The following is a 13948-nucleotide window of genomic DNA, read 5'->3' on the forward strand; positions in this document are numbered from 1 at the left end:
TGACTAAGCTTTGGGTAGGTGTTCAGCTAAGATTGACTAAGCTTTGGTAAGGTATTAAGCTAAGATTTGACTAAGCTTTAGGTAGGTGCTAAGCTAAAATTTTACTAAGCTTTGGGTAGGTGTTAAGCTAAAATTTTACTAAGCTTTGGGTAGGTGTTAAGCTAAAATTTGACTAAGCTTTGGTTAGGTGTTAAGCTAAAATTTTACTAAGCTTTGGGAAGGTGTTAAGCTAAAATTTGACTAAGCTTTGGGTAGGTGTTCAGCTAAGATTGACTAAGCTTCAGGTAGGTGTTAAGCTAAAAATTTAAAGATAGAAAAATTGCTGTAGTTTGGCATGTCATCAAACTTTACCTAGACAGTTGTGGAGGTCTGGGGCCAGCTGCTGCTCCTCTTTACATTTACAGGTGTACTTCCTCTTGTCAAAGTCGGTGATGTTACACCAGTACTGGCAGCGACAGTTCATCAGCAAGGTCACTTCCACCAGACCATAGCTTTGTCCCACGCCTGGTACACAAATCATACATCCTCATTTAACTATTTATCCAAAAATACCCATAGCTGGCACACAAACAATACATTCTCACATTAAACTATCTTTCTGGAAACCTTACACACAACACCATTTTTGTTAATGAGACCAGTTCAAGATCAGGTAAATGAATGTCTCCCAACTTGACCTTTAACCCTGTAATTAAGTGTGGAACCTACCTGGGTGTATTTCAGGTGAGAGGGTATCAGGGTGATAGTAGGAGGTCCCCTCCACTTCCACTGTGCTCAAAAGCATCCTGTAGGGACACATTTCCACCTGAAAATAAAGTATTGCATAAATATACTGCAGGTATTTAATAACGCATTAGAAGCATCATCTTCCTGACCACTGAGCTCTTTAGAAACCATTGCCTCTCACTATTAATACCAGAATATGAATTGATACATGCTGTAACTTGATGTAAAATTTAAAAAGTCATGTAAAACATTTTAAAGTCTTGTTCCAATATCAACCACATGCAAAGTATCATGACTTGGGCCTTATAGGTTTATCACATTGTAGAAGTCATTTGAAAATAATGATAATAATAATAAAGGGAAAAAGAAAGAAAACAAGAGGCCCATTAGCCTTATATCTGATCACCTGAGTTTTGATGTATTTTGGCAGATTTGATTCTCGTGACTTTGAATTTGAAGTCAATCTTGTTAGTAACCCAAGCATGCTGCAGGCAAAAAAAATCAGGTTTCTAAGTGCGTTGATTCTCGAAACCATACCTTGAAGGAAGGTCAAGGTCATTCACTTGAACAATCTTGATAGCCCTTCATTCCAGCATGCTACAGGCCCAATATAATATCCCTAGACCTCCTGCTTAATAGGAAGACGTTGTTTAAAGATTTAGGCATATTTGACCCCTGTGACCTTGAATGAAGGTCAAGGTCATTTATTTGAACAATTTTGATAGCCCTTCACTCCAGCACGTTATAGTCCCAATATTAGGTCACTAGGCCTCTTGGTTATTGAGAAGTAAAAAATGTATATTGTTTATGAATGGATAATTAACAGATGATGCAAATTGGATGATGCAACATGGACAAAAGGCAATAAGAATAGGTCACTTTGGACTTTTGCTCAAGTGACCTAAAAAGATGTGAGCTACAAATGTGATCTCACCTGAGTATCCACCCCCACCACCTCCAGAGGCACACGCCCCTCCTCCACCACCAAATCCTCCAGGAGTGTTCCAATTAAGTGAATTGATGGATTTGTTGCAAGATCTGCCCCCGAGAGCCCCACGTAGAAGGGGCTGACCAGCCTGTGGGTAGGCATTTGTGTTATTACAACTCCATCCACCACCACCCCCTAGGTAACAAATGTAAAACTGTATTATTATATATCACATTAAAACTCTAAATTAAATTGGTATCCAATTAGATAAGGCACGCTATTGATTTTCTAAAAACAAAAACATTTATAAAATATCAACAAGCATCTATACAAGCATTAATTGTAACAGAGCATATGATAAAATAACAACATGAATTCTTTTTTTTAATCCATCTTAGTAACAAACTGTGTCCTGAATAGCTAGGCAAGATAACTTCAGAAAGATCCCATCAGTAATGATGGAGTAATAATGCAGTCAAGATTTTATTTCACAACTCCATTTCCTTTATTGATAATTGTCTGATGGCCATGGGTTTCAATAAAATCCATTTGTAAAGTATTTTATTCCAAACTTACCAGCCCCTTTTGGGTTAGTACTGCCACACATAGAGGGCCCGGAATCTAGCCTTACACCCTGAAGATTATCCTGTGACGAATTTGATCTGTATGCCAGTCCTCCACCTCCACCAGCCACAATTAATGGCAAGAACTGTTCTGAACTGCTGTCTTTCTGAGGAAGGAACACAACCAATCATTTTAATATAAGATAACATAATGTTTGTTAAAGATATTATTGTAGAAATAAGCATACACAGTATTGCTGAAGGAGTAAATATCCTCCGTCATCAGCCCCCATAGTTATAAGCTACCATTAGTTCAAAGGTCCGTCATCAGCCCCCATAGTAATAAGCTACCATAAGTTCAAAGGGGCAAAATTCAAAGTGTAAAGGACAATAATTTATGTAAAATCAATCGAGTTCCTCATTACCAAGAATATCCCTCTATTTCCAGCAGTGTACAGTAAAATACCCAATTCTGAAAAATAAGGCACATGTTTTCGATATTTCAACATAGCCAGTTAACCCTACATATTACCCATACTAAACTCACCATTTCATCATTTATGCAAAATTCATCCCCTTACCCCAGGAATCCATTTAGTTGTTCAGAACTAGTATTGATGTTTAGGAAAATTTGATGGACAGACAATGAACGCCACTGCATGGCATGATAGACTCAGCAAACCAGGTGAGCTTAAAACCTAAATACATCTCAAATGAGAAGTCTGAAGACATAGACTTGGTTGGTCTGCTTTTATTGACCTTGATGTCCTTAACCAATGGGATTGCAGATCCCAGTAACATGAATTTTTTTTCAAGATGGAGGTCTAAGTGGTGGCCCAGATATTTATCAGCAAGGAAAACATCCCAGAGGAGCTTGAAGGTAGACTCATCGTCATGCATTAAACAAGTAAGTAAGTAGATGTCTACATACTCAATAGACATTTTTTGTTGTTGAAATGTTCTTGATCACGTCCAACTAAAGGAAAATCATCATTTTTTGACATTACGGGGCTGCCTGGAAAAGTTACAATATTGACCTTGAAAAGTTAAAATATTGACCTTGAACACAAATGAAGCTCCACCTCCTCCTCCTGCCCCTCCTCCATTTTCATAAAAAAAATCCTCTTCGTTTTCTGTGTCAGGTTTCCCTTCTCTACATATATCATTCACCTTTTCAGAAACCTGCAAAGTATCAGTCAAGAGCCAATATGAAAATAACTCCAAACTAATTTCTTTATCAAAATACATATTTTGTCAATATGAAAATAATTTGTAGCATTTAATCGAACTATTATCACATATCTATATTAAATGTATAACGTAAACAGTTTAAAATTCACTTGGTCATATATCAACGATTTAATAGATTAATATTTACTGTTTATTCACCATCTAAAACAGTTTCCATAACATCATTATAAAATGAATACTCAATCATAGCTTCCTAATTGTTCTTGTTGTCAGTTAACCTTAAGGTCAGGGATCCTTAAAGTAAGTGACCTACATTCAAGGTCAAGGAACCTAAGCCACTGACCAATATCTAATGCCAGGTAGCCTAAGCAAGTGACCTCCATCCAAGGTCAAGGAACCTCAGCCAGGGAGCCTAAACAGGTCACATACATGCAAGTGACCTCAAGGTCAGGAATCTTAAGTGACCTATATATATCTTAAGTTCAGGGGCTTTCAGCAAGTGAACAATAAGCCTACCTGCAGGTGGCCTATATCTAAGGTTAAGCACCCTAAGAAAGTGACCTACCTGTATGTGGTCTATACCTAGTATCAGAAGCCCAAATAAAGTGACATTCCTGCCGGTGACCTATATCTAAGACCAGGAACCATAAGCAAATACCGGTGTATGAGTCAATTGTTTCCCCCTGTAAAAGTTCACCCGAGGACACAATCAGCTAGCCAATTGTTTCCCCAGGGAAACTTTCAGCAGGGGGGAAAGAATAGCCTGCTTCACCGGTAAGTAACCTATGTCTAAGGTCGGCTTGGAGCTATAGTAACCTATATCTAAGGTCAGGGACCCTGAGCAAGTGACTTATATCTAAGATCAGGGAGCCTATTAACTGGTGGCCATCTCACAGCATTTAAAAATGGGTGTATAGCAGTATCGTAATAAATATGAACTAGATTTTATACCTGGAAATGCAATTTGTATACTGTATTGAAAATTATGTTACATGTACATTATGTGCTTACCATCTGGCTGCTACAAGCATTGGTACCCTCTTGTCCTACTAGGATGTACAAATGTTCCCCAGCCGTCAGATTATATCGTCCTGATACATAGCCTCCCTTTAACTTAGATTGGACATCACTCTTCACTCCAATGCCCCCTGCTGCTCCAATAGCTGTGATCCTACAACATACCAGGGTGGAGTTCTCATTTAAACAGTCAGTTAATGGCTGTGATACTATGAAAGATACAAGGTCATTTGGGTTCATCAATCCCTCAATGGTTTCAGTCCTGCTAACTTTGATTATGCTGGGATTTGGTACTCTCCAATTTGCTAATTATGATATGACATTATGTCATACTGTGATGCTTCAAAACAAACTAAGCTGAAATCTGATCAGTCATTCAGGAGTATAACGCTAAAAATTCAAAAGGAATAAGAAAAGAAAATGGAGCAGAACTAGCTTATTGATATAGACCATGAGGTTAGATGTACTGCAAACATTAACACACAACACTCCTGTGACCTTAAAATATTTTCAGTTTCAAGGTCATTTATTTGAACAAAACTGATTGTTCGTCACCCAATCAAGGTGTTAATTGCCCTTTGAGGTATATTATTCAACTCCTGAATAAAGGCCTGAGCGAATTGAGCAACATTATATGGGATGTTGACCATATAAGAGGTGTTTCCTTGCCTTGAGATATCCCTGCCCTTACTGCTTAAAAGAACCTTCCCGAATCTGTCGCCATTATGCAAGCGTCAGAATATCGCGACATCGAAAAAGCGAGACTTGTCAGTGACCAACATATGTCTCCAATGGGCCAAACGAAACTGATGTGCAAGCAGCATAAATGGATGACAAACATAGGAATATTGTGACCTGAAAAGAAACTCCCGCAACGGATTCCTAAATGTTCTTGGACAAACTGGCCGACCATGAGTGCCAACGACATAACGTGCCGTCTCCGTTGTTGTCCGAAGTCAGTTACAGAGGTGTGAGAGGCTTATGTCTGTATCATGACGTCGTGACGTAATGTGTGTGCATATGCTCCTGGGATGAATAACTTATCTTCCGGTGGCTCTGAGACGACCAACTAAATGGGGTATTGGTGTCCCATATACACTACATTGCTGGGCTACATGATGTTGCAAATACCCTACCCCAATCGACTTCACTCAATTGCAGCATTTATCTGTACAACAGCATCAAAAAGAAATGTGTAAATGATCTGTACTGTTCCAGTGTTCAATTTGTAATGAATAGCAGCACATATGGTACAAGAGTACCCGGGATACACGCCTTCTTGAAAAATTGTTAAATCAAAAAGTGTCGAGCAGGATCACTGTCGACTGAATTTAAACTGAAGAACACATTTTCCCAGCACACTGAGGAAGCTCAGTGTGAAATTCAAATGAATTTAGATGTTATATAAAAAAGTTATATAAGAAAAACTTAATTGTGTTTCTTTTTGCCGCTAGTAAAGAAATAGCTGGCTAACAACTTGAAGGGCTTTTCACCAGCTTTCAACCGCTTACCTTAAGGCTTTATACTTTCAAAGATGAAACGTGAAGAACTAGATATGCACAAATCTATCACAACATGTTTTTTACCAGTTTTTGATAACCCATTAGTGATCACCTTACTATAATTATCAAGACCCAAGACCTTGTAGAACTAAGAAAAAATTTGCTTTATTGCAAACAAAGCAATTGATATCAGCATGCTACTAACAAAATATCATTGTATTGGGCCTCTTGGTAATAGAGAAGGAGACCATATTAAATAAAGAATTTTTAGACACTGAATTATTGTCATTAACGTTAAAACAAATATGACATTATCACAGCTATTTTTGTTTTTTTCAAAGAGTCAAAATAATAATCAAAATCGAAAGACAATCTGAGGAAACTTTTATACTTTAAATAAATGAAAAAATGTTTTTACTGGAGAAAATAAGTTTGATCATATTGTGGTCATTTCAAAATGATCAAAGGAAATATTCAAAATGGAATACAGTAAGTGAAGACATCCAATTCATTGTGATGACATACTGCATCAATTAAATAAAGACTTTTTACAAAATATTGAAAAACAAGTTTCAGGTGCCCTAATTAATTGACCCATTAGCGAGGATTTTTATCTGACCTTTTTTGTAAAAGATATGTCATAGGGAAAATTAAGCACCATGCAAAGAAAATATCTACAAATGATATAATTGCATGAAAGCTGCAAAAACATTTTTTTTTTAGAGTTCTAGCCATTTATACATTTTCAATTATGATGTCATGGGGGCCATATTAGGCTTTTGACCTTGAAAATGTTGCAATAGCACTTTCATACTATGGCCTATATTGTACAATAAAGACAATGGTCATATTGCTTCCAATCAAGAGATTAAGAACCCACACAATTTCTAAGAAGAATAAGAAACAACAAATCTAATAGATGTTTTCTCCAGTTGGTTAAATAGACTAACCTTTATAATACAGCGATTAAGGGTCACCCACGCTTTGAAAGTGACAGTCAGTAGTGCCGCACACAAATGAAACTCCTGATTATTATTTAGTCAATTTTCAAAACCTTGACAATGTACGCAATGTTTCATGGTCGGATAGCAACATATATTCTGATTCCACTTAAGTCATGTTGTCTAACATTTTCAGCAAGATATTTTCTGAAGATGAACCTGCATTGCAGATAGTAAGTGATTACTGAAAGACCTATGGCTACATCCCTGCAACTTTTCTGAGGATGGGGAACAGCAAATGGGAGGTCATTTGACATTTCTTTTGATCATGAATTACCTGGCCAAGGTTATAGCTGTAAGTTCAACATTCATAGGAAGCTCATTAAACCTAGATCATTTCTAAAAGCTTTGTGATGGCGAATTATTCATATTGTACACACTGATGGATGGAGAACACAACAGTTGAGCTTTAAATGACATTTTGATCCCTGAATTTCATTTAAACTAATCCAACATTACAATGACTTATGAAAGCTGTAGTCCTGTAAAGAGACATAAGCTCAAGGCTAATGTTTGATTAAATTACATTTATTTTTCTTATTTTTCTCTTTGGGCTTTCTTTTATTATACACAGATGCATTGTTTGATTGGTAAAATGCTTTGTTTATCATACAAAGATTTTGATATATTTCTTCAATAAAATTTAACCCTCCCAAGATAGTCAGTTTAAATAGCAATTACTCTACAGATTTAGAACAGATGGAAATCAAAATCAAGTAATTGCTGATATACGTTAAATACCTCCAGGGGTTTTGGTTGAAGTCCTTTGTCTTTCCAGAACTGCTGACATCATCATCAGTAAACCCAAGTCATATATAAGCTGGTCAGTTTGTCTTCTCATAGCCCAAACTGATCACATGGGAACACTTCACAAAAAGTGTAGTAATCATAACTCATTCATGAAACTAATCCAGTGATCTGATTGGTTACAATGAAAATTTTCCAGAAAATCTGATCAATCAAAATTCTTGTTTTATGTGCTCTTTGGCTGATAAGGCAAGAATTCACATACAAAAACCATGACACATGGGCACAGCCATCTTGGTATGATGTTTTAATTTTCCATGCCAAGAAGAACAAGATTCCATTAGGGATCTTCACAGCCCAGACAAAATGACTAGCTTATAACCAGTGTCCCAGGCTCGGTTATAACCGAACAAGGACGTTAAGCCCATCAATCAACCAATCAGTTTATAACCAGAGTCAACCATGTTAGATCATGGAATACCATGGCCATGGTAATTTACATCTTTGCCAAAATCAATATGGTCAACCATGGTCAACCATGGCCAACATTGGTAAATGACCATGGTCAATCATGGTAAATGACCATGGTCAATCATGGTAAATGGCTATGCCTGGTTAACCATGGTTGCCCTTACAGAAATGAGAGGCCTTCTGTGAATAGCTGTGACAATGTTGTAGCTAATGATTGTGTCAAAGTGATTTGTTGTAAATTGTGATAAATATTGGATACACAATGTATAGCCACACTAGCCTTTTTTGACATCTGACCTAAACTACCATTTGTTGTTGACATAGCTTAAAGACTACAGCTGTCTATATTGCAACTTATACTTATTTACATTACTTTCAACATGCAAATGCTGCTATGTTGCACTAACAATTTTCTTATTCAGAATGTCCAAAATAAATGAAAATGCAATTTCTAAAAAGTTTTGATAAATTGTAATTAAAGCAATCTGCAAAGATGAAAATCTGAATGTCCGTGCAGTAACAAAACTCCAAATTCAAACTAGTCTGATGTGGCTTTTCATTGATCTATATAGTTGGAGTATAGCAGAGGCTTATCAATTGTGCCAGCTTAAATTAGATCTATGGTATGACTTACTCAAATATTTCAGAAAATCATTGTAAAATGAATTCTTAATTGTTTTAATAATATTTTCTGGAGATTTATATCTAACTACCAGATCAGGTCACAATAAAGTTGGTTACAAATTAACCTATATTATCCCTTAAAGTGGCCTCAATGATGAGTGGTCAAGCCCAGTTTCTGGCTGATAGACTTTCTGTGTGGTGAACAGCTGTGTTTTGTATATCATATTATCTATGTCCATAGTTAATACTGAGACAATATTCTTTGCTTCCTTTTGTTTTTATTAATTATCTACTGTATTGAAGTTTTTGATAATTTACCTTTATCTATATCAGTATTTTCAGACCTCAACTTGTCTTTTGCTGAGACCAATTAAATCAAACATAATTGGTAGGTAATGAAAAATTAGATACCACTTAAAATAAATGATTACTAATGAAATAATTTAACATAATATCAAAACATCTTTGAGTTTTACCTTTAACTTGTACAATAATCATGCACAAATTGTTGCTCAGAAAAAAAATTGATTTCCCCTAAAGCTGTGGAAAATCTACACTTGAGGTAACCACTAAAAGTCTATCATTGTCTTTCCATGTTTTATGTATTGTATAAGTGTGTGGTGTATCCCTAGCAATAAAATGTACACTGAGAAGTTTTTTACGCTGCAAAAACGACCTTGCCACGATTTTATTGAATTTCAAAGATATTTAATTACTGCTTGTAACTCTGTTAAACAGTCTCAGATGGATGCCTTTATCTGATTTTTACCAGTTTAGAAAAGCAGTTCTCACTTTTAAAATTCTTAAACAGCAAGCTGTCACCAAGTAATTTGTAACGAGGCAATTTGGAATAAAAAATCATTGACTTATTTTCAGGTAAATCAGCACCAGATGGAAAGATAATCTTTCCTTTAATTAGTACATTTTTCAACCTAAACAGTTGTGTATATGTTCAGCTTAAGTTTGTATTCATGATAATTGTAACATGATACTGCCTTATCATGTCTGTACATATATGTATAAGAGGGCCATATAGTAAACTAGAAAATGTCTAAATATTAAACCCTGTAAAAAAATAAAGCTAAAAAATATACCATAAGACAATACGACCATAGATTTCCGTGGTCAAAGCCTATATATATATGACCAGGGTTGACCATGTTTAAAGCCAATATGATTATGATTGACCATGGCCAAAGCCAATATGACAATGACTGACCATGGTTATAAAGCCATGCAATATGACCATGATTGACTATTGCCAAATCCAATATGACCATCGTTGACCATCTTTAAGGCCAAAATGACCATGGCCAAATCCAATACAACCATGGGTGACCATGGCTAAAGCCAATATGACCATGATTGACCATAGCCTAAGCCAATATGACCATCGTTGACCATCTTTAAAGTCAATATGACCATGACTGACCATCTTAAAAGCCAATATGACCATGGTTGACCATGGCCAAAGCCAATATGACCATCGTTGACCATGGCCAAAGCCAATATGACCATCGTTGACCATGGCCAAAGCCAATATGACCATGTTTGACAATGGCCAAAGCCAATACAACAATGATTAACCATGGCCAAAGCCAATATGATCATGGCTGACATGATGGCCAAAGCTAATACAACAATAGTTGACCATGGCCAAAGCCAATACTACCATGAATGACCATGGCTAAAGCCAATATGACCATGGCTAAAGACAATATGACCATGACTGACCTAAGTGGCAAAAGCCAATACCATCATGGTTTACCATGGCAAAAGCCAATATAACCATGGCTAAAGCCAATATGACCATGGATGACCATTGCCAAAGCCAATATGACCGTGGCCAAAGCCAATATGACCATGATTGGCCATTGCCAAAGCCAATATAACCATGGCTAAAGCCAATATGACCATGGGTGACCATGGCTAAAGCCAATATGACCATGGGTGACCATGGCCTAAGCCAATATGACCATCGTTGACCATCTTTAAAGCCAAAATGACCATGGCCAAATCCAATACAACCATGGGTGACCATGGCTAAAGCCAATATGACCATGGCCTAAGCCAATATGACCATCGTTGACCATCTTTAAAGTCAATATGACCATGACTGACCATCTTAAAAGCCAATATGACCATGGTTGACCATGGCCAAAGCCAATATGACCATGGTTGACCATGACTAAAGCCAATATGACCATGTTTGACAATGGCCAAAGCCAATACAACAATGATTAACCATGGCCAAAACCAATATGACCATGGATAACCATGGCCAAAGCCAATATGACCGTGGGTGACCCTGGCCAAAGCCAATATGACCATGGGTGACCATGGCCAAAGCCAATATGACCATGGGTGACCATGGCCAAAGCCAATATGACCATGGCCAAAGCCAATATGACCATGGTTGACCATGTTTAAACCTAATATGACTATGACTGAGCCAAAGCCAATACGATCATGGCTAAAGCCAATATAACCATGGCTAAAGCTAATATGATCATGATTGTCCATGCCCAAAACCATTATGACTATGACTGACCTGTGGCAAAATACAATACCATCATGGTTAACCATGGCCAAAGCCAATATAACCATGGCCAAAGCCAATATGACCATGGTTGACCGTGGCCAAAGCCAATATAACCATGGCAAAAGCCAATATAACCATGCATGGTTGACCATGTTTAAAGCCAATATGACCATGGCTGACCATGGCCAAAGCCAATATAACAATGGCAAAAGCCAATATGACCATGGGCTATATATATATGACCAGGGATGACCATGGCCAAAGCCACTTCAACTATGGCCAAAGCCAATAAGACCATTGTTGACCATGGCAAAAGCCAATATGACCATGGCCAAAGCCAATATGACCATGGTTGACCATTGCCAAAGCCAATACGACCATTGTTGACCATGGCCAAAGCCAATATAACCATGGCCAAAGCCAATATGACCATGGGTGACCATGGCCATGCAAAGCTAATATGATCATGGTTCACCATGTTTAAAGCCAATATGATCAGGGTTGACCGTGACCAAAGCCAATATAACAATGGTGAAAGCCAATATGACTATGGGTGACCATGGCCAAAGCCAATATAACCATGGCCAATATGATCATGGTTGACCATGTGCAAAGCCAATATGACTATGACTGAGCTAAAGCAAATATGATCATGGTTGACCATCTTTAAAGTCAATATGACCATGACTGACCATCTTTAGAGCCAATATGACAATGGCTGACCATGGCCAAAGTCAATATGACCATGGTTGACCATGGCCAAAGCCAATACAACCATGATCAAAGCCAATACGACCATGGTTGACCATGTTTAAACCTGATATGACTATAAATCGGCCATGGTAAAAGCCAATACAACCATGGTTGATCACGGCCATAGCCAATACCACCATGGTTGACCAAAGACTATATGACCATGATAGCCCACAATCTAATGGAGGGAAGCCCTCCAGACAAAAATCAAATACTGGAATGAACAAAATTAAAAAAATGGAATATCAAAAAGACAATAACTTTTGCAAAAATATTGAAACAAAATGCTGTTCACGGAAACAACCATGTATTAAGATTACAAAGCATACTATAACCCTCAAAGAGATTGGTTGAAAATGTAAGAGATCTCTGGTTTAAAGTTGATAAATTGATTGATATGGTAGCACACTACAGTAGGACAGCCTGGCCATGGGCATTTAAATAAATGTACACTATAATTTGTATATTCAGTATGAAGTAGTACATACAGGCTTCACATTTGTTAAAACAAAAATTATTAAATTGGTTTCGGATTTTAAATTTCCGGATTTTCCGAAAGTGTGTTTGCACAGGAAATTTAGTTTTGCCTACAGCGAAAAATGGAAGCCCACAGAAAAGGTAAGATAGCGGAAACACTTAATTTACAACATATGTCAAAACAAAACTAATTCTGTCTTTGGGATAGAGATATTTAATTTTAAATAGGTTTCATAAAAAAAATTGTGTAGAGAATTGTGTCATTTTGGGTCAAATATCATAATATTTTGCAATTTTTAGCATTTCTTAAGCTGTTACCATGCATGATATTCACAGCTCTAAAAATCACAGAAAATATCAGTTTACTTATCCTTCAGAGCTGTATTAAAATTGCAAATGTTGTACAGATTACAACTAGAACTGTCGCCAGGATGGCTGACTAATACCCCCGCAATCTACACGAGTCAGTGGTGAATTGGAACTGTTAATTAGAGGCAAACTAAGATAACCCAGTAATACAGTGACCAGTTGCCATAGCAACCCTAATTTTTGAGAAAAAGAAAGTGAGGCATGCACATCTGCAAATGGTCCTCTATATTTTTGTGAAGTTTCATTGAAATCAGCCCTTCGGTTTAGGAGGAGTTGTCCGGACAAACTTAAAGTTATGGTTCTTATCAGAAAACCTGTTTATAGTGACCAGTTGCCATAGCAACCATAATTTTGAGAAAAAGAAAGTGAGATGCACATCTACACATGGTCCTCTATATTTTTGTGAAGTTTCATTGAAATCGGCCCTTCGGTTTAGGAGGAGTTGTCCGGACAAATTTAAAGTTATGGTTCTTATCAGAAAACCTGTTTATAGTGACCAGTTGCCATAGCAACCATAATTTTGAGAAAAAGAAAGTGGCATGCACATCTACACATGGTCCTCTATATTTTTGTGAAGTTTCATTGAAATCGGCCCTTCGGTTTAGGAGGAGTTGTCCGGACAAATTTAAAGTTATGGTTCTTATCAGAAAACCTGTTTATAGTGACCAGTTGCCATAGCAACCATAATTTTGAGAAAAAGAAAGTGGCATGCACATCTACACATAGTCCTCTATATTTTTGTGAAGTTTCATTGAAATCGGCCCTTCGGTTTAGGAGGAGTTGTCCGGACAAACTTAAAGTTATGGTTCTTATCAGAAAACCTGTTTATAGTGACCAGTTGCCATAGCAACCATAATTTTGAGAAAAAGAAAGAGGCATGCACATCTACACATGGTCCTCTATATTTGTGTGAAGTTTCATTGAAATCGGCCCTTCGGTTTAGGAGGAGTTGTCCGGACAAACTTAAAGTTATGGTTCTTATCAGAAAACCTGTTTATAGTGACCAGTTGCCATAGCAACCATAATTTTGAGAAAAA

General features: G+C 37.1%; 1 protein-coding gene across 1 annotated transcript in view; it reads right to left on the reverse strand.

The window, feature by feature from the left end:
- The window catches only part of LOC117324316 (ALK tyrosine kinase receptor-like), a 289372-nt gene that overhangs the window by 38183 nt on the left and 237241 nt on the right, over window positions 1-13948 (reverse strand). The window contains 7 exon segments of the mRNA XM_033880102.1: window positions 352-504; window positions 709-805; window positions 1661-1714; window positions 1716-1849; window positions 2231-2384; window positions 3277-3399; window positions 4420-4579. Of these exon segments, the coding sequence (XP_033735993.1) occupies window positions 352-504; window positions 709-805; window positions 1661-1714; window positions 1716-1849; window positions 2231-2384; window positions 3277-3399; window positions 4420-4579 (875 nt within the window).

This window comes from Pecten maximus, chromosome 3 (assembly GCF_902652985.1).
Source record: "Pecten maximus chromosome 3, xPecMax1.1, whole genome shotgun sequence".
In the NCBI taxonomy this organism is placed as follows: domain Eukaryota; kingdom Metazoa; phylum Mollusca; class Bivalvia; order Pectinida; family Pectinidae; genus Pecten; species Pecten maximus.